The sequence below is a fragment of the Juglans microcarpa x Juglans regia genome, chromosome 7D, assembly GCF_004785595.1.
Source record: "Juglans microcarpa x Juglans regia isolate MS1-56 chromosome 7D, Jm3101_v1.0, whole genome shotgun sequence".
NCBI lineage: Eukaryota > Viridiplantae > Streptophyta > Magnoliopsida > Fagales > Juglandaceae > Juglans > Juglans microcarpa x Juglans regia.
The window spans coordinates 2,148,371-2,170,489 of record NC_054606.1 but is presented as its reverse complement, the minus strand read 5'-3'; the positions used below and the strand labels follow the sequence as shown (position 1 = coordinate 2,170,489).

The 22,119-nt window shown below is 37.4% G+C and overlaps 3 protein-coding genes across 4 annotated transcripts; 2 read left to right on the top strand and 1 right to left on the bottom strand.

The window, feature by feature from the left end:
- The first annotated feature begins 630 nt into the window (after positions 1-630).
- On the top strand, positions 631-6,274 carry LOC121238498 (nitrate regulatory gene2 protein-like). The gene is given in 5 exon segments (XM_041135390.1): positions 631-1,915; positions 2,177-2,361; positions 3,727-3,925; positions 3,928-3,949; positions 5,212-6,274. Coding segments are annotated over 5 exon segments (2,352 nt in total). The 5' UTR covers positions 631-756; the 3' UTR covers positions 5,999-6,274.
- Positions 6,275-8,819: 2,545 nt separating this feature from the next.
- LOC121238497 (serine/threonine-protein kinase D6PK-like) lies at positions 8,820-14,725 on the bottom strand. 2 transcript variants are annotated; one of them, XM_041135388.1, is made up of 3 exons: positions 14,225-14,725; positions 11,797-13,292; positions 8,820-9,770 (listed from the first exon to the last, which is right to left on the bottom strand). In XM_041135388.1, the coding sequence occupies exons 2-3, from the start codon at positions 13,242-13,244 to the stop codon at positions 8,891-8,893; spliced, it is 2,328 nt and encodes a 775-aa protein (XP_040991322.1). In that variant the 5' UTR covers positions 13,245-13,292; positions 14,225-14,725; the 3' UTR covers positions 8,820-8,890. The 2 variants fall into 2 exon arrangements, with proteins under 2 accessions (XP_040991322.1, XP_040991323.1); XM_041135389.1 differs by lacking the exon at positions 14,225-14,725 and adding an exon at positions 14,009-14,208.
- A 5,268-nt stretch (positions 14,726-19,993) lies between these two features.
- On the top strand, positions 19,994-21,073 carry LOC121238496 (beta-1,3-galactosyltransferase sqv-2-like). Its single transcript, XM_041135387.1, has one exon. The coding sequence runs from the start codon at positions 20,092-20,094 to the stop codon at positions 20,980-20,982; it is 891 nt and encodes a 296-aa protein (XP_040991321.1). The 5' UTR covers positions 19,994-20,091; the 3' UTR covers positions 20,983-21,073.
- The last annotated feature ends 1,046 nt before the right edge of the window (positions 21,074-22,119 follow it).

Sequence of the window (22,119 nt, the reverse complement as noted above, 5' to 3'; positions counted from 1 at the left end):
TTTTCTGTAAGATAATGAGATTTGAAAGTGATTGACCTAAGCAACTTATTATTATTAAATTAATTAAACTGCCCCTCATTAAAATATTACTAATTCAGTGAGTTCACTTATCTGTAAAAACAAATCTAAAAAATAAATAAATAAGGCAAGCAAATTGGAAAGATTGTGCTACTCCCACCGCTTGGAGCTCCCACCGGAGCTCTCATTAGTGATTTTGGAATTTTTTTTTTTTTATATGTACTTTTTAACACATTTAAAAATATCTTAAAAAATAAAAATATTTATAATAATATTAAAAAATATTTATTAAATCATTAAATAAAAAAATAAAAAATAAAAAACTCACAGCAATAAAAACAAACGGTAAGAATAATATTTTCTAATTGAAAAAGCTTCTTTGTTGCTCTAGTTTGACAGTCCTAATCGGCTGTTGGTTAATTTTTTTTTTATTTAATAGTTAAAAAAGTAATTTTAAATATATTAATATATTTTTTTATTTTTTAAATATATTAAAAAAAAAAATTTTGACGGTACGTCTAGCGGTAAACGCTCGGCGGTACAGTAGCCTTACCCAACTGCAAAAGGTATCCACAGTGCACCAGAATCCAACCATATATTAAACACCTCTCCCTCTCTCTCCCTCCAATTCGCCCTCACTCACTCACTGAGTCACTCGTTTTTCGCCACCGCCAGCAACACCACTCAAAACCAGTAATTCGATTTTGTATTTACGTTGATAGACAACATATACTATATATGGGTTGCGCAGCGTCGAAGCTCGACAACGAGGACACGGTGCGGCGGTGCAAGGAGCGGCGCCGCCTAATGAAAAACGCGGTTTACGCTCGCCATCACCTGGCCGCGGCTCACGCAGACTACGTCCGTTCCCTGCGCCTCACTGGCTCGGCACTCTACTCCTTCGCCAAAGGCGAGCCGCTCTCCGTATCCGACCAAACCCCGGCCGTCTTCCTCCACCAACCACCTCCACCAACTCCCTCCAATCCCGTCCCCCCACGTGTCCCGTCCCCCTCCCCTTCCTTCCATCAACCACCGCAACCGCCTTCGTTGTCTCCCACTATCGCCAGCTCTAAGCTCCCCCACATCCTCTCGTCTTCTGCCGCCCCTACTCCTCGAAGAACCACGTCGTTCAAGAAACCGAAGCCGAAGCCGAAACTCCCCCACATACTCTCCGAGTCGAGCTTTGCTAGTTCCTCTCCGCGAAGCGATTTCTTCCCCAGCGCCTACCAGGCCAACTCCACCTACTCCAGCACTCCGTCCCAGGCGTCCTCCGTGTGGAACTGGGAGAACTTCTATCCTCCCTCCCCTCCAGACTCCGAATTCTTCAACCAACGGAATACCGAGTTCCACAGTGGAAGAGTCGACCGTCCACAACAACACGATTTGGACCAAGACGACGACGAGGAAGACGAAGGAACCGAGAGAGAGTACGATTTCTTCGAGAAAAAATACCGGGAGGAGGAGACCGAGCCGGCCACAGAGGCTGAGCGAGAGCGAGAGGAGGTTCACTGTAGCGAATGGGGGGACCATTACAGCACCACTAGCTCTTCCGAAGAAGAAGAACTGGTAGATGACGGCGACGGGGATTCGAGATCCGAGATCGGTACCCGGTCGAACTTCGGGGCATCGTCGGTAGCTGCGGAGACGGAGCCTGAGCCTCCGCGGAAGTATCCGACGATGATGAAGTCGGAGGACGCAGGGTCATCTGCGGGGAGCTATCGGACCGGGGAGAGATCATCGGATAACATGAAGATGGTGGTGAGACACAGGGACTTGAAGGAGATCGTGGAGGCTATTAGGGAGAATTTCGAGAACGCCGCTGCGGCCGGCGACCAGGTTTCGGAGATGCTGGAGATTGGCAGGGCTCAGCTCGATCGGAGCTTCAGGCAGCTGAAGAGTGAGAGACTTCCCCTTTTCTTTTAATTCTTAATCATTTTATTTCGAATTAAATGTTTAATTACCGAGAAAATGTAGGAAAGATTAATTTCCCTCCAACTATCCCAAAATCTCAATAAATTCGATCCAAAACCCTGTCAAACTGGTAAACTTAATCACGAGCAGTCAAATTTTCCCTCATTTTTTCTCAGCACCCAAAACTGAGAATTAAAAATTTAGATAATGAGCTTTTGATTAACAAATGCTGACTAATAATCTTCAGAGACAGTGTACCATTCAAGTAGTGTGTTGAGCAACCTGAGCTCGAACTGGACCTCAAAACCGCCACTTGCGGTTAAATACCGGATCGATGCGGGTTCGCTCGATGAACCGGGCGGTCCAAAGAGCCTCTGCTCCACCTTGGAGCGGCTCTTGGCTTGGGAGAAGAAGCTCTACGAAGAAGTCAAGGTAAACAATTTCTCCCTCAATAACCCTAATATTATTTAACTAATCCGTTATCATATATTTTTATGGGTTTTTTTTCCTTCTAAAATTAGACTATTTATCATTCAGCATTATTAACATTAACAGTATTGTTTGAGAGTAATGCGAAGTCTATAAAGACAATTAAAAAATAGACTCTACATGTAATATTTTAAATTTTAAATCTTATATACCACCGCGAAATACGAATCACATTTTAAAATATATTTTTGAAGTTTTAATATTTTTATAGAAGATTGATTTAACGTTATTCGATACTGCCACGTAGCGTAATGTAATTACAGAAGAGTGGAATAATGACGGAAGTTTGTAGATTTTTTGTTTTAGAAATTAAATTTGCAGTGCCAACGCACACTCATTTTTAAAAATATAAATAAGAACAATAATATTTGCCGCCATAGAATGTGTAAGCGTTATGCAATCATTTTGAAAAAAATGAGTAAATACGATATTCATATGATAAAAAACTAATTTAACAGTAGATCCTACTCTTTTTCAAAAAAATTAATAAGAATTCCATTACTGTATCTTGCATTTTACTAATTAATTACATGGCGCTTAAACATTTCACTACAGTAAAACTTATATAAAAAAATTAATTTATTAATAATAGATTTCATTTTTTTTTAAAAAGAGTACACCTAAGACTTATCTAACATTATTATTATTTTTTTTTTTTCAATAGAATGAGATTGGTGACTAGGATATGCAGCCCCTTGTTTGTAGCGTAAGCTTCCCGCAATATCAGTCTATATAACGTAATTGCCCTCGTTTGCTATTTTGGGGTGTAGTGTAAATTGACGATAATGCACCTGATAGGCAGTGGGAATCTTTTAGATTAATTAACCTCTGTTCGTCTCTTAATGACAACAATGCCCTCCACCAACATGACTTGCTATATACATGAATCGCATTTGATTTTTTTTCTTCCTTGAATTTTTTTTATCTAAATATTTGGTGAGTATTTGATGGACCCTTGAGGACAAGGAACACTGGGTTAACAAAAAATTGTCCGCTCACCGGAGAGATATAAAATATGTATTGTCTATGAAACTTTTGGAATTAAATTTCTTGACTTTGTTATGTGGCTGCAACAAAGAGCCTTTATTCCCCAGAGTTTACTACCATGAACGGCAAGTAATGTCTAAATTATCAAAAGATGGAAGTGTAGGTGATTTAAATTGGCACGAGGTTTCACGTGTGGTTATGCTCATTTTCTGGGCACGTTGAATGATGAATATTTGCTGTTGCATTTAATTTTTGTTAAAACCATATGGTTTTGAAATCAGTAAGTGCTGATGCGGGTAACAATTTATCTATGAATTTTAGTCTAGAGAGGGCGTGAAGATTGAACATGAAAAGAAGCTGTCCACGCTGCAGAGTCAGGAATACAAAGGAGAGGATGAAATCAAGTTAGACAAGACCAAGGCTTCATTAAAGAGACTGCAGTCACTAATTATTGTCTCATCTCAGGCTGTCTCTACCACATCAACTGCAATCATCGGTCTTAGAGACTCTGATCTTGTTCCCAGCTTGTTGAACTCTGTCATGGGTAATGTCTTCTCTTTCCATTTGTTTTGGTGAATTTATTTCTGTGCATAGAAAGACATGACAATGAGAATGATTCACATATTGACTGTCACATTAAATTGTGGTTGGTGTATGACGATAGGATCACTCCTAATGCTGGCAGTAACATGATCAAGATAAACACATAAACTCAATTGAGTGATTTTTATGTTTTAAATACCAAGAGGTATCTTGTTTTAAATACTGAATATGTGGCTAAATTCAATTTCTGAGTTTTTTAAATTTAACCACTATGACATGCCGAAAGATAATGAAGATTTTTAGCCAATTAAGAAATTGCTGAATTTTTCAAGGAAGTATGGTAGTAAAGGTAATGAAGATTTTTAGCCAATTAAGAAATTGCTGAATTTTTCAAGGAAGTATGGTAGAGTTGTGCATTTTGCTATTACGCATGGTCTATGATGTTAGAGTGAGCAACTTTCACATTGAGGGTTTGAATCTTGACTTTGGTACTTACCGATCAAAAAAAAGAATCTTGACTTTGGTACTTTAATTGAAGCATTGTGATCCACTGTGCCACTTGCTTCTTCTCCTCTGTAACAACATGTGCTTTATTGTCCTGGACTTTTTCAGTTGCTGGTTACCTGTTGAAATTGGACAGTGGCCTTAACTTCACCTCTCCAATTGTTTTTTTTTTTTTTTTTTTTTAATCTGTAGGCCCTTTTGGGGCCAAAGCATAATTGATGGGTGGAAGTAGGTACGCTGGACTTCACTGTGATGTGTGACCCACAATTGTCTGTTTCTAGAGGAATGGACTGGTTGCTAGACGCTGATTAACCCAAGTCAAAAAAATCATTGTTGTCGTTATACCAAACTGTGAGTAGTGCTGGTATGGTGGCATTATGATAAATTACAAGGCCACTATAAATAGCATGATGATTACGGGATGATTCTTGTAGGAGCAATGTTGGTTGGCTATTAATTTTGCCATTCTTTTAAAATTATGTTAATGCAAATGATCAAAGAGTCCCATGTACTGCTTTTATATGAGATCCTTCTGTTTCTTACCTGTGGGTCCATTCTGTGGTAGCTTCTAGCTATGCTGTACAAGTGGGACTTCTTGGTAGACATGCGATTAGAACTATATTAGAAAACCTTAGCTTTGGTGCTCTATGCGAGTAGATATGGGATATGGGACGTGATGAGCAGCTTGTAGGCATCTAGCTTGAAATAATGAACTGACAAGTTGGGACACGTCTTTATTTTGTGCCATACTGTGTGCAGGTTTATGTACATGTGGAGATTAATGAACCAGTACCATGAAGTTCAGAACCACATTGTGCAGCAAGTTCGCGGCCTTGTGAACGGGTCAACCAAGGGTGATGCAACCTCTGAATCACACCGGCAGGCAACTCGCGACCTTGAATCAGCTGTTTCTGCCTGGCACTCCAGTTTCTGCCGCCTCATAACATTTCAGCGGGACTTTATCCAGTCCCTCCATGGCTGGTTCAAGCTCACCCTCTTACCGGTTAACAATGACAACACAAATGGCAACAGTGAAACCTCCGAAGTATATGCCTTTTGTGACGAGTGGAAGCTTGCCCTTGATCGCGTTCCTGACACAGTTGCTTCTGAAGCTATCAAGAGCTTTGTCAACGTTGTTCATGTAATAACCTTAAAACAAACTGAAGAGCTCAAGATGAAAAAACGTACTGAAACTGCATCAAAGGAGCTTGAGAAAAAGGCTTCATCTGTTAGAAACATAGAAAAGAAGTTCTACCATTCATACTCCATGGTAGGTATTGGGCTTCCTGATCCCGGACCTGAAAATGGGCAGATGTTGGATGCCCGTGACCCTCTTGCCGAGAAGAAATCTGAGCTTGTAGCCTGCCAAAGACGGGTGGAAGACGAGATGCTGAGGCATTCCAAAGCGGTCGAGGTGACGAGAGCAATGACACTAAATAATCTTCAGACGGGATTGCCAGGAGTTTTTCAGGCATTAACCAGTTTTTCTGCGCTATTTACAGAGGCACTCCAGACAGTCTGCATCCGTTCCTACGCAATCAAATAGATTGCATACGATCATTCTGCGCGCATGGGTGTCTGAGGTAATTGGGAATCCTCAAGGGCTGGGTTTTTTGTTTTTTTGGCGGGCTCTTATTATTGTTACTGTTATTACTTATTAGTTTTGGGTGTTCTATTCTACTTGTAAATACGAGGAATTTTGTGATTTTGTCGCCCTTTTTTTTGGCGGAAAGGAGAATGTCTTTGTATAGTAAATTGCTGGGATTGTTGTACCAGAGATTGACAAATTCTGCAGATGAATAAATATACGCCTTCTACTTTCTGTAATGAATAGTTTATTATTGAGGACTATAACCGGTCCGATTAGGTCCGGTTTTAAACATACTTTAGAATTGAATCGGTATACACCGATTTTGAGATTTGAAGAATCGATACTGCATCAGTTAACTCTTAAATCGGTATTTCAGGTTTTACTAGTTTCGGTCTGATTTTTTGAATATATTATATATATAACATATATAATATGCTATATATATTATAGTATATAATAATATAATAATAATATATTGTAGTATATTATAATATATACTATAATTGTATTATATTGTATTATAGACTATAGTGATATATTATAATATATAATATAGTGATATATTATAGTATATTATAATATGTAGTGATATTGTATTAGTATAACTACTAATACTATAGACTATAATGATCATATATAATTATTTATATAAGATTTTAATTTTTAATTTTATTTTAATTAGTAATTTAACATATAATACAAGATTATTTTATATATAATTATATATATTAGATATCAAAATTATATATAATATAAAAAATTATATAAAAAATTAAAAATATATATTTATATGAACCGGTTCAATTCAGTTCGGTCCGGTGTTAGAAAAAAAGTAGGGGTGGGCAGCAGGGGCCCGCCCCCCGCTACCCTGCACCGCATATGCGGGGGCGGGGGCCCCCACCCCGCATGAAGAACCACTAGCGGGGGCAGGGGGCGGGCTGACCCTAGTTGGGCCCCACCCCGCACGCTGCTCCGTACCATCTCAAATTATAATAAAAAATATTTTTTTTATATTTATATAAATATATACAATTTGTTAAATACTTGAATTCAAGTTAATGAATTGCCTTGGTCTCCTAGGCCAACCATTATATAGGAGGTCAAGGCAATACAATAATCATTTTTAAGCAGTATGAGACTTAACAGTAAGTCCCACATTAACGCAATGGAAACAAAGTCTGTGTTTCAAAAATTATAAAATCCACCCAATTTAGATTTACTCGAATGGAAAAAATAAAAGGTTCTCTTTTTTTTTCTTTTCTTTTTTTTTTTTTTCCATAAAAAGTAGGTTTGATTCGGGCTGTCATTGTCATCACCGAAAGGGCATTTTATGCTTCAAGAAACGAATAGATGGTTCATGATCAGTAAATTGTTACAAAAAAAGGGCGAAAAAAGAGTAACACGATAAGGTGTGGATTTCATATGCATAATGCATGTAACCATTTGGTGGATAAGAGGGGGCCAAAATCCTAAGTAAATTGATGAAACTAATGCCTCGTTTGTTTTTATAGATGAAATGATTTGAAATTAAAGTTAAAAATTAAATAAAATATTGTTAGAATATATTTTTTTAATATTATTTTATTTAAAATTTTAAAAAAGTTGAATTCTTTATTTTATTGTGTGAGAATTTAAAAAAATTATAATGATTAGATGAAATGAATTGACAAATAATTGTGAAAATAAACGAATCCTAAAGCAAAAGAAAGTTGAGTGTTGTGGTCCTATTCAATTCTTTCTAATCATGATGAACAGATTTTTGTTTGAAACTCCAATTAAAGGGTTATCATTTTGGGTGGGTTTGTTGGGTCCCCCTTCCTTTCATTTCCTTGGACCCTCTAATACAATACTGTCAGGGGCATTACACTTTCGAATTCTAAACAGAGCAATTTACCTTTCCCTCATTTGCTTTTTCCATCTTGCATTCTGATTCTATGTATGTATTTCAAGCATTTGGTCATCAACAAATCTCAAGAAGAAAAGTGACAAGAGTTGATGTTGAAAATTTTATTCACAAATTAAGTCACTGATCACGGGCTTTGACACTTAATGTTTCTTCTGTTTATGCATTTTTTTTTGGCAAGGGCTTCTGTTTCGGCCTTCCATCTTGTTTTGTCATATATGGGTTTTTTTGGCATTGCAATGGCGGCAGTTTCAACTCTGTGTAATTTACCTTTAACTCGATCTAAGAGACCATAATCCAAAGCTTCTCGAAAGATAGATTCTTTTTTCATCTTAGAAGCCTAATCTATAAACCTTCAACGTGATTTAATGCAAGGAAGCTAACAATTCATGGAGTTACAGCAACGCTGTATTAGAAGGTAACAGTATTACGACACCACTAAAGAAGAAAGGTCGGAGTATCATTAACAAACTCGAACTCGTTGTGTGTCCAAATATGAATATGTGCCATGCAGACCATGCACGATGCACCCTTAATAAACTCCTTTGCATTGCTTGAATAACACCTTTTTTTTCAATAACAGACCAAAAACGATAAAGAAAATAAATTATTTATAAGTTGCGACTGAAAATCTTGGCTTCAATAACTTCTCAAAAGAGAAACACTAGTTCTAACAAGAAAATGAGTTTTCTACTAACTATTAGGTTTGGGAACTTGGGATCATCTATAATGATTTCGATGTCAGACCACGGTACAACCCGACAGGTGGAACCATCGTACTCCATGGGACATAGAAGGATCGATTTTCTAATTGGATTGGTAGTATTCTGTTATGAGGCAGGTTAGCTAAAGTTCATTTGCAGAATGAAATAATTCATGAAACTTCATTTTGGATTAACCGATGATACCAATACAACAAAGCATGTCAATCCTGTATTCCAAAACTAAAAGAACTCGAAGTCCAGATACTTACCCCCAGACTTCACGTCTGTTCCTACCATCCTTTTACTGCTACTACCAACAACCCCAACTGTGTCAACTGCTCCAAACTTCCCGGGAAGTTCGGTTTCCATTGGTCTTGGCACTTCTGGTGGTGTGCTGCATCGTATTAGAGCCCAATTAACACCTTCAAAGAAGGGGTGCTGCTTGATCTCAGTGGCACCCCTCTTCACCCCAAGCCTATGCTGCGGCTCCTTAACCAACAAGCCCCGGATGAGATCCCGACTCGCATAGCTGGTTGCTGGTGAGTCTGGGAATTTGAGCTGCTGCCCCACCACATTAAACAGTGTGGCACGGTTTCCAGAGCCTTTGAATGGGGTTTTGCCATACAATAATTCGTGCAAGAAAATGCCAAATGTCCACCAATCAACTGCACTGCCATGGCCTTCTCCCTTTATAATTTCTGGGGCTAGGTATTCATGGGTTCCAACAAAAGACATAGATCGTGCTGCAGTAGGCTCTGCAACAAGCTCTGGAAGCGTCCTGGATAGCAACCCAGGCTCACCTCGTGGTCTTCGGTTTTTCTTGCTTTTTTGAGGGAAGAGCCGTGGAATAAAACAAGCAGGCTGGATGCATACTGAAGAAGGCTCGATACAAGCAGGTTGAACGCAAAATGCACCACCAGCTGACCGTTTTGAAGGGTCATAATCAAAAGAGGTTTTTATCAGGGTCGGTGAAACAGTACATCTTAGGGAAAGGTCGAAGTCTGAAAGCATTATATGGCCATCATCACGAACCAGCACATTTTCAGGTTTTAAGTCCCTGTAGACAACTCCAAGCATGTGAAGATACTCAAGGGCCAAGAGAACCTCAGCAGCATAAAATCTGCAAATGCCAAGAAATAAATGATTATATTTCTGTCAGACGGAAAAGAATTATGAGGCCAGCATAATATTATATTAACACGTCACTATTGTGCTACAAAACGACAAATGCTTAAATCAGCAACTTCTTACTTGGTGGTGGTGGTGAAGGGGTGTGGGATTTTCAACAATTTATAATAAACATCCAGCAGAGAACATTCCAGACACTAGTGATGGATGCAAATCAGTGACTACGCAAATGCTACTGATCAATGTAAATGGTTAAATGCTTATTTTGCTGAACTATAGCTTTATATACAACAGAAGGTACTACAACAATTTTTTTTTTCTTTTTATAAGTAAGAAGAATAATTTTTTGATCCACATAAGAAGATTTTTTTTTTTTTTGGTTGTAGTAGAAGGTACTACAACAATTAAAAGATCTGTTTCAATCTCTTCACGGGAGCTTGGACGGTAAACAGAGGATTTCCCATGTAGAAAGCGTTTAGAAGAGGTATTCAAGTGGAATAGCACAATTGTAACTGGAATTGTAAAGATGTCTTGTTATAGCACTGAAGATGGTACACCCTCACAAACTTCATCAAGTATAACACAGCATCCTATAATATCATTTTTTTTTTTTTTATTAAGTAACAGAAAAGTCTCCTATTTTTCCTTCTCCAGGCATTGATGATATTGCTGCCACTATGAAATGTAGGGCCAAGAATTGAGAAAAGCAGGAATTAGGTAAGCACGAGGTTTCTAGATTAGGAAGCTAATACCACGTCATAGCTTAGCTTTGCCTCCTTCCAAGGTGCATGTCCCCAGATCATTTTTTTCATAAGTAGGTGCATGTCCCCAAATCATAGTCTCATCAGCAACATAAGAAAGACTAAAGAAACTAGTGGGCCGTTTTAATTAAAATATTTATTTGATTTCAGTGAATACATGGGTAAGTAGGTCAACACTCAATAGTTTCATTAATGTGGATCATCATCGGATAGGAAATAAGCAAAATCATATACGCTGGCTACATAGGACACGTCTTCTCTCATCATTTTGTTTTATCTGCGGCTATACTACATGTATTACAAACCACTCCAAAAGCTGAGGCAATTAAATGGACAATATCATAAAGGTCTCCAACCCAAGATGACTAACCTACCTTGGTGAGCCTCATCATTCTATTTTTGTTCAGCCCCTTGTCTGCCTTCTGCCTTCTGCCTTCAAATTTTACCCATCTTTTAAAAGGAAGATCAAAGACAATCAAACTAGTTGCTCAAGCGTATTCATGGCCTAGTTCCTACAACCCATACTTCCAACATAGAAGTATGATACAGAAACTGATTGGCTACCAAACAAAACTAAGCTCTCATTTAAGCATGCAAGGCAATACATTGCAGCAGAAATGTACCTATACTCTACAGATTTCAGAACTCGTAGAGAAGGTGAAAGCACATGATTGTCAGGAAAAGTAGATTAAAACCTACGGCCACTGAGGACAAGACAAATTATTGTCCTTCATTTCCATAAAGTGGAGCTTCATCAGGATGAGGGAAATAATTTACTCAGTTACTCACGATAGTTGGGCATGATAGCATGAAAGAATGAAGAACCTTATGGTGAAACACAATGGCCCTAAAGCAGCAAGAAGTATGACTTCAATTGTAAAACAGAGACCCAGATTTGTTGAGGGAGGCTTTCATTGTAAAAGAGAGGCATCATGTAACATAAGAGAGCATCACAAGTGCAAACATGTATACATTGAAAACCACGTGAAACAAGAACCACCACCACAAAGGCATGAAAAATAAAGCATCTCTTCATAATCCTAATTATACATGCATTCAAGAACTCTCAAGGTGGCAAGAGCATGAACATTAAAGCTTTTTTCCCCTGAAAATAAAGAAAAGTAAACAAAATGGAATGGTATCACACAGCCTAAAGATATACATATATGAGAAGGTAGGTTGCGACACAAGAACAGAGAACAAATTAGTGCTAGACAGAATCACAGATGAGGGAAATTAAATGATTATAAGACATACCGTGCAGCATACTCCGAGAAATGTTTCCCAGGTTGCCGCTGCCTCAAAGTGTGCAGATCACCCCCTGGGCAATATTCCATGACTAAACAAGAGAACCTGTCCGTCTCAAAATGTGTATATAAAGTTGGAAGGAATGGATGGTCCAGCAACTGTAAAATCTCCCTTTCTGTCTGAGCCCTAGTCAGTTTCTTCCTGCTCGCAAGGGATGCCTTGTCCATTACTTTCATTGCAAAATAACAACGAGTTCCACTCAGCTCTGAGAGATACACGCTGCCAATATCACCACAACCAAGCCGCTTAAGCAATCTAAAATGACTCATGCCCAAAATTCCGTCCCTTGATCGGATGGCAAGGATAGCCTTCCACCTTGGGTCATTTCCTTTGTGAGGCTTATTAGCACTCCCAGTAATGTTGCTCCAATTGCTATCATCACTAAGCCCACTACTATCGCTTGCCCGACTAACACTAGTTTTTTCACTTTCAAGTGAATCCCCTCTAATGCTCCCTTTTGTACTCTCACAGTTCCTCTCCAAACTAAGCATTCCATCACTCATGATTGCATCACTCCTATATGTACTGGCACAGCTATTGACAACACTCATAGCTGTCACAACACCAATACTATCAATGCTACTATGTGGGCTTACATTGCCGCTTGGAGGCAAAGAAGCATCCCATACACATTCCTTCTCCTCAGAATCAGCGGGAAGAAGAGAATTTTCTGTATTTTGTGATGCACGGGGAACTGAGAAAGGTGAAGACAATGCACCCACGTCATTTGGTTCCTCGACCAAACTCTCAGTAGGTGAAAGAACAACTGGGCCGGGTTTCTTAGGTGGAACCCTGATCGAAAGATCTTCTAGAAAAGGACCCTTCATAGACAAGCTCTTCATTAAGCATCCAGCCTCAGATTTGTTTTGACCTATTGGTACGTAAACTGTTCTCATTAAATCTATATCAACAGGTTCAGGGGGATGACTAGCACCAGAAAATGAACTAGGACCACCTTCCTCATAAGACTTCTCACTGCCCTTAAAAAATGTAAGGGCGTAAGGCACAAGTTCTTCATGTTCAGGCAAAGACGCTTTTCCTTTCCATGTTCTTACAGGTGCAGGTGAATCTGAATCTTGAGAGTCCCTCGCATCAGATCTGCCCACATCGTCTCTTACCAACACCATGCGCACATTTGGAATCTGACCCACTTCTTTTACAGAAGCCATACGTGCATTGGATAACTGACCCAATTCTCTCACTGGGGCAATACGTGCGTTTGATACCTCTCGCACATTTGAAAGCTGACCTACCTCGCGTGCATTTGATAGCTGAAGTAGCCGGCATGCATTTGAGAGCTGTCCAAATTCTCCTACTGAAGTCATACGTTCCTTTGAGACTTCACTGGCAATCCGCACTTTTCCAGCAAGTGCCTTTGATTCTGGAAACTTCTCCATGTTCTTAAACCGTGTATCATTACATCAAAAAAATTTAGTCGAATGACTCTGCAAATGAGAATGAGATTTAGTCAAGTGGGTGCTTAACATTGAAACCGTATAATTTTCATTATCATTCCACGGACTACCCGTGAATGTAAACTTTTTCCTAATCAATGCAATACCATTCTCATAGAACTTCTTCACTTCCACCCTATGCAAGCATTACTTGATAAAAAGCACAGATATCATATATAAATGAACTCAAAAGAGATCCATGAGACACACACAAACAACTAAATACCTTGCCTAAACCTCCATTTGGTTCACAAGAAAGCATTTTACAAGACGAGAAACCAAAATCTGTCTATGTTAATGTTGGTATCCTAAATTACAAGATAATCACCTCAACTACTACGTATAGTAACACGATAAAGAAAAGAAAGGGCAAACGACTACGTAATGTAAATGAGCTTGTAGAAGCATGATAGAAAAAATCCAAAAACCACGATGACCCTTTAGAGACTTGTACTTCAAAACTAGATAGCAGAAAATCCCAAATTGCAAAATTCTCAGGAAACCGACCAGATCATGCAACTAAAATCAGATAAGAGACTCATCAAATCATCAAGTCGCTAAGTTTTCACGCGCAATCAATTATATTACATAAACGATATACTATACCACACAAAATTCGCAGAATAACTCTAATCAATCTTTTTCCAAAAAAAAAAGAGGAAAAACAAAACCCACAAGCTGATAGAAGCAGAAAATGACATATTCACCATATTTTCGTAACGACATTAGAGCACATTCCCCATATAATCTCTTCCCTTTTTTCGCAAAACTCCCAGAAAATTACAAAAACAGAAGGAGGAGGAGGAGAAGACAGGCATGGAATCTGAAATCCAAAAAAAAGAGCGGAGCAGAGAAAGATCTCGGAGTCCCAGAAAAGCAAAAGAAATCAAACTTAAAATTCCCAAAGCAGAGAGAGAACCCACCAGTCATTAAACACAATAGAATCGGAATCCGTACGGCTGAGACACGCCCAGTCCTACAACAACAAAAAAACAAGCTATGGTTCTTCTTCTTCTTTTAACTAAAATAACAAGATGGCGAAAATCAATAACACAACAATTTTTTTGTAAAGCTCGAGTCGAGCGGTGAGAGAGCTCTGCTCGAGCTCCCTTAATCACTGTTTTTTCTCGCACCAAAGTACAATCAATCCTCTCACTCTCTCTCTCTTCTCTGTGTCTAGAGGTAAGGTATAGGGGGTGGCTCTGCCAAGTATAAAAGCGCTTTTGTGATAGTTTTTATTTAATGTTCTCGATGTTCTTGGTGTGGGTTTTCTCCTCTCAGCTTTTTCTTTTCTAGCAGTAGAGGGTAGTACTGCTTTTGCAGCCACACTCATGTGCAACACTGTGTACGCGAGAGAGAGAGAGAGAGACAGAGAGGCAGAGAGATCAAAGAGGAAGATAGATGCAGAGAGAGAGATGGAGGGTTCTCCTCCTTTTTTTTTTTTTTTTCTTCTTCTTTTCATTTTTTCCAATTTTTTTTTCTTTTAACGGTGATGTGGGGTCGGATGGGCCCAGGGGCGGGACCAGCTGTGTTCCTTCTTTGAGCTACACTTTCTTTTTCAAGGTTTATGTTTGATGTGTAGTCACCGTGATTCCCTGGACCGTTCTCCCGGATCGGGCTTGGGCTTCACTTTTGGCTTATGCTGTAACCACGCGCACTAGCTGGTGCGTGTGCGTCTTTATAACATCTTTTCTCCTTATATTTTTAAATATTATAATTGTTTCTTAAATATGTTTTAAAAATCCAACTGATGCATGTGATTTTCAGTTACAATTCTTACTTTGTAGATCTTTCATCATTGTATCATTAAAATATTCACACTAGTACTGACCATTCCATGTGCCACTTGTTAGGCAAGGCTTAAAAGTTATATTTTTTAATAAATAAAAATAAAATAATTAATGATTAATGATTAAAAGAAAAATTAATAAACATTCAAGACGACCACCTTTCTATAAGGATGTCATTGCTAGCTTTTGTAAATAAAATTGAATGGTCGATAATAATATAAAGAACAATTTTTCATATCAATCATTATTTATTATTTCAAACTTCACATTCTATGAAAAAAACTGTCAGATATAAAGTATGGAAATAAATAATAACTGATGTATAACAAAATACTAATATAAATACATATATTTGTGACTTATGAGAATTTATCATAATTGAAGTAATTTAATATGCAAGAGGAAGAAGAAATAGTTTTTAATATTTTATTAATAGTGAGGATGGTAATAATTAATACACATTTAAAATTTATCAAGAAAATACTGAATCTTTCAACAATAACAATTTTTCGATATTGCAAGAAAATAATGTCAATGTAAATTATTTATTATATTTGATAATCTAGAACTATTCACTTATCTCAAGTCCTTTTACTTTAGGAATGAAATATGAATGAAGGGATTTGATTTAAGTGCGTCTTCACTTCTAGAATTTAGTATCAAAATGGCTCAAATTCTCATTTTTTGAAAGAAATTAAATCAATCTTTTGAAAAATAAAAAGAAAAAAAGAAAAGAAAATATTGTCACGCTCCATAATGGAGCGTCTAGAAAGGCTCAAGTTGTAGGGAGTCATAAGGTCCATGACATGATCAGAATCGCTTTGTCCTAATTTTATTTCTCGTCACTCACTCACTCTCTCTCTATCTCTCATTTTTCCATTTTAAACGAATATTTAGTAGAAGATGGGTCGTGAATAGAGGCTGGGTGCACCGTGATGTGAACACAAAGGATGAAAGGTGGGGACACCTTATTGGCCAAAGTGGACCCACTTGAACTTCTCAGTGTGGAATCCTCATTTACTCTAATTAGTAATTATTATCTTGACCACCACCGTAGGTCTTATGTAGTATTTGGAGAAGTGGGTGCAATATACTATGATAAACAAATGATGTGGCTACCGAAGACAAAAAAAAAACAAAAACAAAAAAATATAAGAAATAAATAAAATTTCATCTTATCATTATAATTTTTTAAAATTTTTATATAAAATATAATAAAAAATTTAAATTTTAAAATAAAAATAATATTAAAAAATAATATTTTAATAATATTTTATTTAACTTTTAATTTTATTTTTATATTATCTCCTCTGTGTAATTAAACGAAACCTCAATATTATTAAACATCTCAAGATTAAAAAAAAAAGGGCCTGAAGGAAAGATAGAAGGCAAATTTCAAGTGTTTAACATACTACAAAGTACAAAATGTGTAATTACCAAGGGGGTAATGATTTACGTTGGGTTTTAACTAGAATAAATTAAACAAACAAGGAAGAGTGAAAAAGAGGGACCCTATTGGTTTTGCATGCATGATTTATTGAGTTGGAAAACACTTGATTATAATCATTAAGAAAGTTTTTCTTCATAATCCCTACATGCTCGATTGGGTTCTTAAAATCTAACAAAAGCAAATTGGTAACCTTTGAGTGAGTCTATGATAATGTCGTCGGTACGAAAAAGTTACTTGTTGGAATTGTAACAAAAAATAACGATACTTTCTGTTATTTATTTTATCATCTCTAATTATAGTACTGATTATTTTTATAAAAAAAATTAAAAAAAGGTAAAAATATGGACAACTTATAATATGATATGAAATTAAATGAATTGCAAAAGCATTGCATGAGCACATGATAAGATCTTAAATTGGATCTTATTGGTAGAAACTAGCAGTAACAAGGCATGAAAAGGCGCGTGGATCGGGACAGTGGATTTAAATCAGACAACAAAGAAATCATACGCCCAAAGCAATATTATCATATAAAAGCTAAAGTTTAAAAAATACGCAAAAAAAATGCCACGTCGGCAAATGCTTCTCCTCCTCCCCCCCCTGAAATAAACGGTCAGAATGGACATTTCAAAGAAAAGAAAAGGAAGGGAGTGCGCGTGCATGGTCAATCAGCGTCTGCAGTCAAATAATTGACAAAGAAGACAGCGTCGGGATCGGTTAGGAGTGGAGGAGATTGCGACGAATGATATATGGAATCAGATGGGGAAGAGAAAAGTTCCCTCGCCGAATGGCCCCTCCCCGCCATCTCTGTAGCCGCTCAGGACAATTTTTCCTGCCTCCCTGCTACACTTCCTTTTCTGTTTGTCTCGTAATCCTAAATTAATTTTATGTTAAAAATAATATTATAATAATATTTTATTTAATTTTTAATCAACAACTCACCAAAATTATTTAATTAACATACTAACAATGTAACCTAAATTCAATAAATATGAAGACTCCATGATGATATGTGTATATGTACCATGAGTCAGTGTCCATCATGTTTAATATCAAAGCATAATGGAGCCACCCACCATGACATGTCACATTCATGAAAACTAGGAGGTCTTTCCTTGTTTACTGAAATGAAATGACTTCTTATGTGTGTGCTTTGTGCAGGATGCAAATACGTAACGTTTAACTCATGAACTCTACCCAATTCCAACCCTTTTCGTAATTAAAAAAAAAAAAAAAAGTTATCCCCTAAAAATATTTTATAAAATAAATTTATAAATTAATATAATTTTACATAATACTTTAAATTTATTTTATAATTTAATATATATCAATTACGTCAATTTATAAATTTATTTTTACGTATCTCTATTTATAGCTAAAACGTTTGCAAAAAAACAGAAGGTGACACTGATATTAAGAGGAAGTGGCTTGGATGTAAAGTCCTGCCACTCTAATTTCGTGCATCGTTAATTTTACTACTTAAAATATTCATAAAAACAAAATTATACGGTTCCCAAGAAAAATATACCCAACAAAACTTGACCAACTATTGAGTCAAAGCATTAAGTTTGTGAATAGTGACGGCCGCACTCAAAAATGCATTTGTCTGTCTCTCTCCAATGCTCCCCAGGGACCCGAGTTTTAGCAAATTACATGATCCTAATTTGGAGATTAAATAACACGCCAAAAAATCAGATGACATGGCGGCAAAATATTCTCTTATCAAAGTAATCGAGATGAAACAATGATGACGTGGCAAGAATCTAGATGGATGATGTGGATCATGATTGGTTCTAATGTTTTTTTTTTCTTTTTGTCGTGGATGGTCACGATCAGTTGGACAATAAGCTGTCATGTGAGATCTCTAATCCCACGGAAGTTCACATAGTTGGTGATTAAAATCATTATCCCCATTTCCGAAAAATAAAAGAAAGAGGAGTCTTGCAATCTCTCTTGCGGGGTTTGCTTTTTGAAAAGTTGGCCAAATTAGAGGTTTGAAAGTGTGGGTTTTTGGCGTTGGAATTAGGAAAAGGGGGAAGGGGCATTCAAAGGTGGGCTCTTTCATGATTCCTTTCTCTCTTCAATTTGGTCCACAAAAAAGGCTTTTTCAGGCGAGTGTTATCAGTTATTAGCTGTGAACACTGCACCAAATGAGGAGCCATAGCCTCGCTTTTCTACTCCTCTTGATGAGAGAGAGAGAGAGAGAGAGAGGAAAGAGGAATAATAGTAAATATAAAATAATCAATAAGGTTGGAAGGTTTTGAGCAGAACTAAGTTTGGAACTAAGTTTGGAACTGAAAATTCATAACTTCTAGGAATAGGGATCCGGGGGTTTTTGAAACTTCTACTGCCTCATTTCTGTTATTTTTTAGTCAGGCTGCCTCACTTTAGTGTTTCGCTGTAAAAGGAAAGGGGTAAAAAAAGAAGGCTGGGCTGTGTTTTTGAAAGCAAACCAAGTGGTGCTGGGAGCCCAAACCCTGGTTTTAGAACAAAAACATCAGACACACCGCATTGGAAACTGACCCTTTTTTTTTTCCCTGAGACATTGGAAACTGACTTCAAATGGTATAAAGTCCCACCAAGTTCTGGCATCTGCACCAACGAGAGTGGAGGCAGGGATCCTTTGGCAATTATATATCTGGTTTACTGTTGAAATGGGACCAATCGACAGTTTGTTTGGGTGAAACCAGGGCCCTGCGCACTGCTTATAGTGTGCTTAGCCACCAAATACTCAAATACGCCCGAAGTTTTACACAGTACAAACAAATCACTTTACTCATTTTGACTTCCACGCTTTCAAGCTTGTCTGGCCCAATAAACACATTAAAGAATACCCTTTTTAAGGCCCAAAACCCGATGACAAAGACTGAAGTTCTTTAGCGACATATATAGTAACCTACACACGCATCTCCAGACACACAGAATATTGCTGAGCCTTTCTGCTTCTGCAGCCCTGTTGCTTGCTTCATAAGTCAGATCCGATGTATGTTACTGTATATTCAATTGCTTCAGTCAAATATTTGGTCAAAATTCTTCCAACCATTGTGTCATCTCCTAGGGCCACTAGCATTTTTCTGCCTTGCAGAATTATGGGTCTCAACCGAAAGGGTTGATGAATAACGTTTTAAAGTTCCTTGAGAGTAGGCTGAGAGCTTGCAAGCACCCTAAAGATTTATCTCAACCTGCTGCACGAATAATTTTGAGCATGCATGGTGTGCGTGGTTGTTAAATTAATCATCCGTTTCTTTCTCTCATTTTCAAAATACTTCCCGCAGATTAAGCAACTGATCTTCGCAAAGGCAGCACGAGTAAAATCACAAAATGCACCTCTCTTGACATGTAGAAAAGCATGACTTTTATGCGTTACGGTTTCTCAAAAGAGGCGGGCTGACAGCTAAAACATGAACATGCAAAGCATGGACCTGATCACCACCCACCTGAAGTACCCCTCAACAATTTTATCAAGTACCTGTGATCTTTTAGTCTATGCCAAACTCATTACAAAAACAATATCCCAGGTTTTGAATTAGCAATTGATTTGAAAGTTATAATGCGAAGGAGGCAGCTAATCCTAGTCGTATTTCCCTCTCTCTTCCTCTTCTTCTTCTTCCTATACTTCTCCTTTGTCTTATTCAACGCCCGAGTTGCATCCCCTTCGATTTCCAAATCCAAACTTGCTGAAACCCCTGATCTGCAGCATAAACAGTTCAGTCTCTTGATTGGAATCTTAACCTGCCCGGATAAGTATGAACGCCGCCATTTCCTTCGCCTCGTCTATGGGATCCAAGCATCTCCCCTAGCCGACATAGACGTGAAGTTTGTCTTCTGCAACCTCACAAAAGCTGAGCAAAGAGCATTCATAGCTCTAGAAATCCTTCGTTTCAATGACATTATCATCCTCAATTGCACCGAGAACATGAACAGCGGCAAGACCTACACTTATTTTTCTTCCCTCCCACGCATCATTCCGAGGCGTTATGACTATGTCATGAAGGCAGACGATGATGTTTTCATCAGGCTTGCACCATTGGCATTTTCCCTCGAGCCGTTGCCTAGGTTAGACATGTATTATGGATTTGTAATTCCATGCAGTAGCAAGAATCCTTTCGTGGATTACATGTCGGGGATGGGGTTTTTGTTGTCGTGGGACATTGTTGAGTGGATAGGGAATTCTAAGATCCCCGAAAACGACACCTATGGCCCTGAAGATAAATTGGTTGGGAAATGGTTGAAGATAGGAAATAAGGCAAAGAACCGATATTCTAACAAGCCGGCCATGTATGACTACCCGGGAGCAAACGGCAGGTGCTCGCATGAGCTTATACCAGAGACGGTAGCTGTTCATCGATTAAAAAGGTGGGATCAATGGCTGCATGTGCTTGAGTTTTTCAATGTAACCAAAGAACTCATGAATAAGCGTTCCAAACTCTATCATATGTAAAATGATGTAATTATATTCTTGAAAATACGTTCCAAAAGTTTCTGCAGGGGCGTCGCGTCGTCTCGATCGGCGCCGTTACAAGTTCAATCAATGACTTGACAAAAATAATATTCCTTCCACCTTTCAAATGCATGCGTTATAAGAAAGCCTCTATGAATCGATCCCTTCTTTATCTGATATTGTCAATTGTGCGTGCGTGCTTCAAAGTTCAATTAATTAGCATTATTTACATGCAGCTAGCCATCGCAAAGCCATCGTCGTTGATTCTATCATCACATGATCATTTAATTACATACTACATGAGAATTAAGTTCGTGTTACATGTATTTATTCTTTGTGGCGCGCACGCGACAGAATCAAATTTAATTAGGATTTAGCAACTTATAATACGTATGTTGAATTAGAGGAATTAGCTGATCGATCATCTGATTCCAAATTAAGATTGTCACAATATATAAATACACAGGGCAATGCTAGCTAGGGATCCCGTTCAAGCATCTCGTTCCCTTTTATTTTTTAGTTTCTTTATCTAGCGATTAAAAAAATATTGTTTAATAATATTGTGATTTTTTCTTTTTTTTTAAATATTTAAAAGTGTTAAAAAAATAATGTGAAAAAAACACTTCTAAATATTTTTTCACATAATTTTTTTAACACTTTTAAATATTTTTTAAAAAAGAAAAAATTCACAATATTATTAAACAACATTCTCTTAATCATTACATAAATAAATAAATAAATAAAACCCTAAGAAATAAAAAATTGGAACAAGAAAAATGAACGAGATCCCTATTATTTTCCATACATATGACATCTTTTACACTCTTAGCCCCACCAAACTTTGTGGAAATATATAGTCATTTTGGTCATTTTACGCAAAGTTGTTCTAGCTTGAAGAAAAGAAAATTTAGTAGATTTTTTTAAAAATAACTATGGCCCCTAAAAAATTTATAATCTAACCTGATTTTCTTTAACTGCAATCTTGGCTTCATCCCTGTTAATCTTATACTTTTTTTTTTTAAAGTGCTATATATATAGCATGTATAATCTCATTGTAACATGTTTGAATATTAATTGCAATATTTAGTTTTTGCATTTCCCATGATCCAGTGATTCCAGTCACGTTTTCTTTCATTC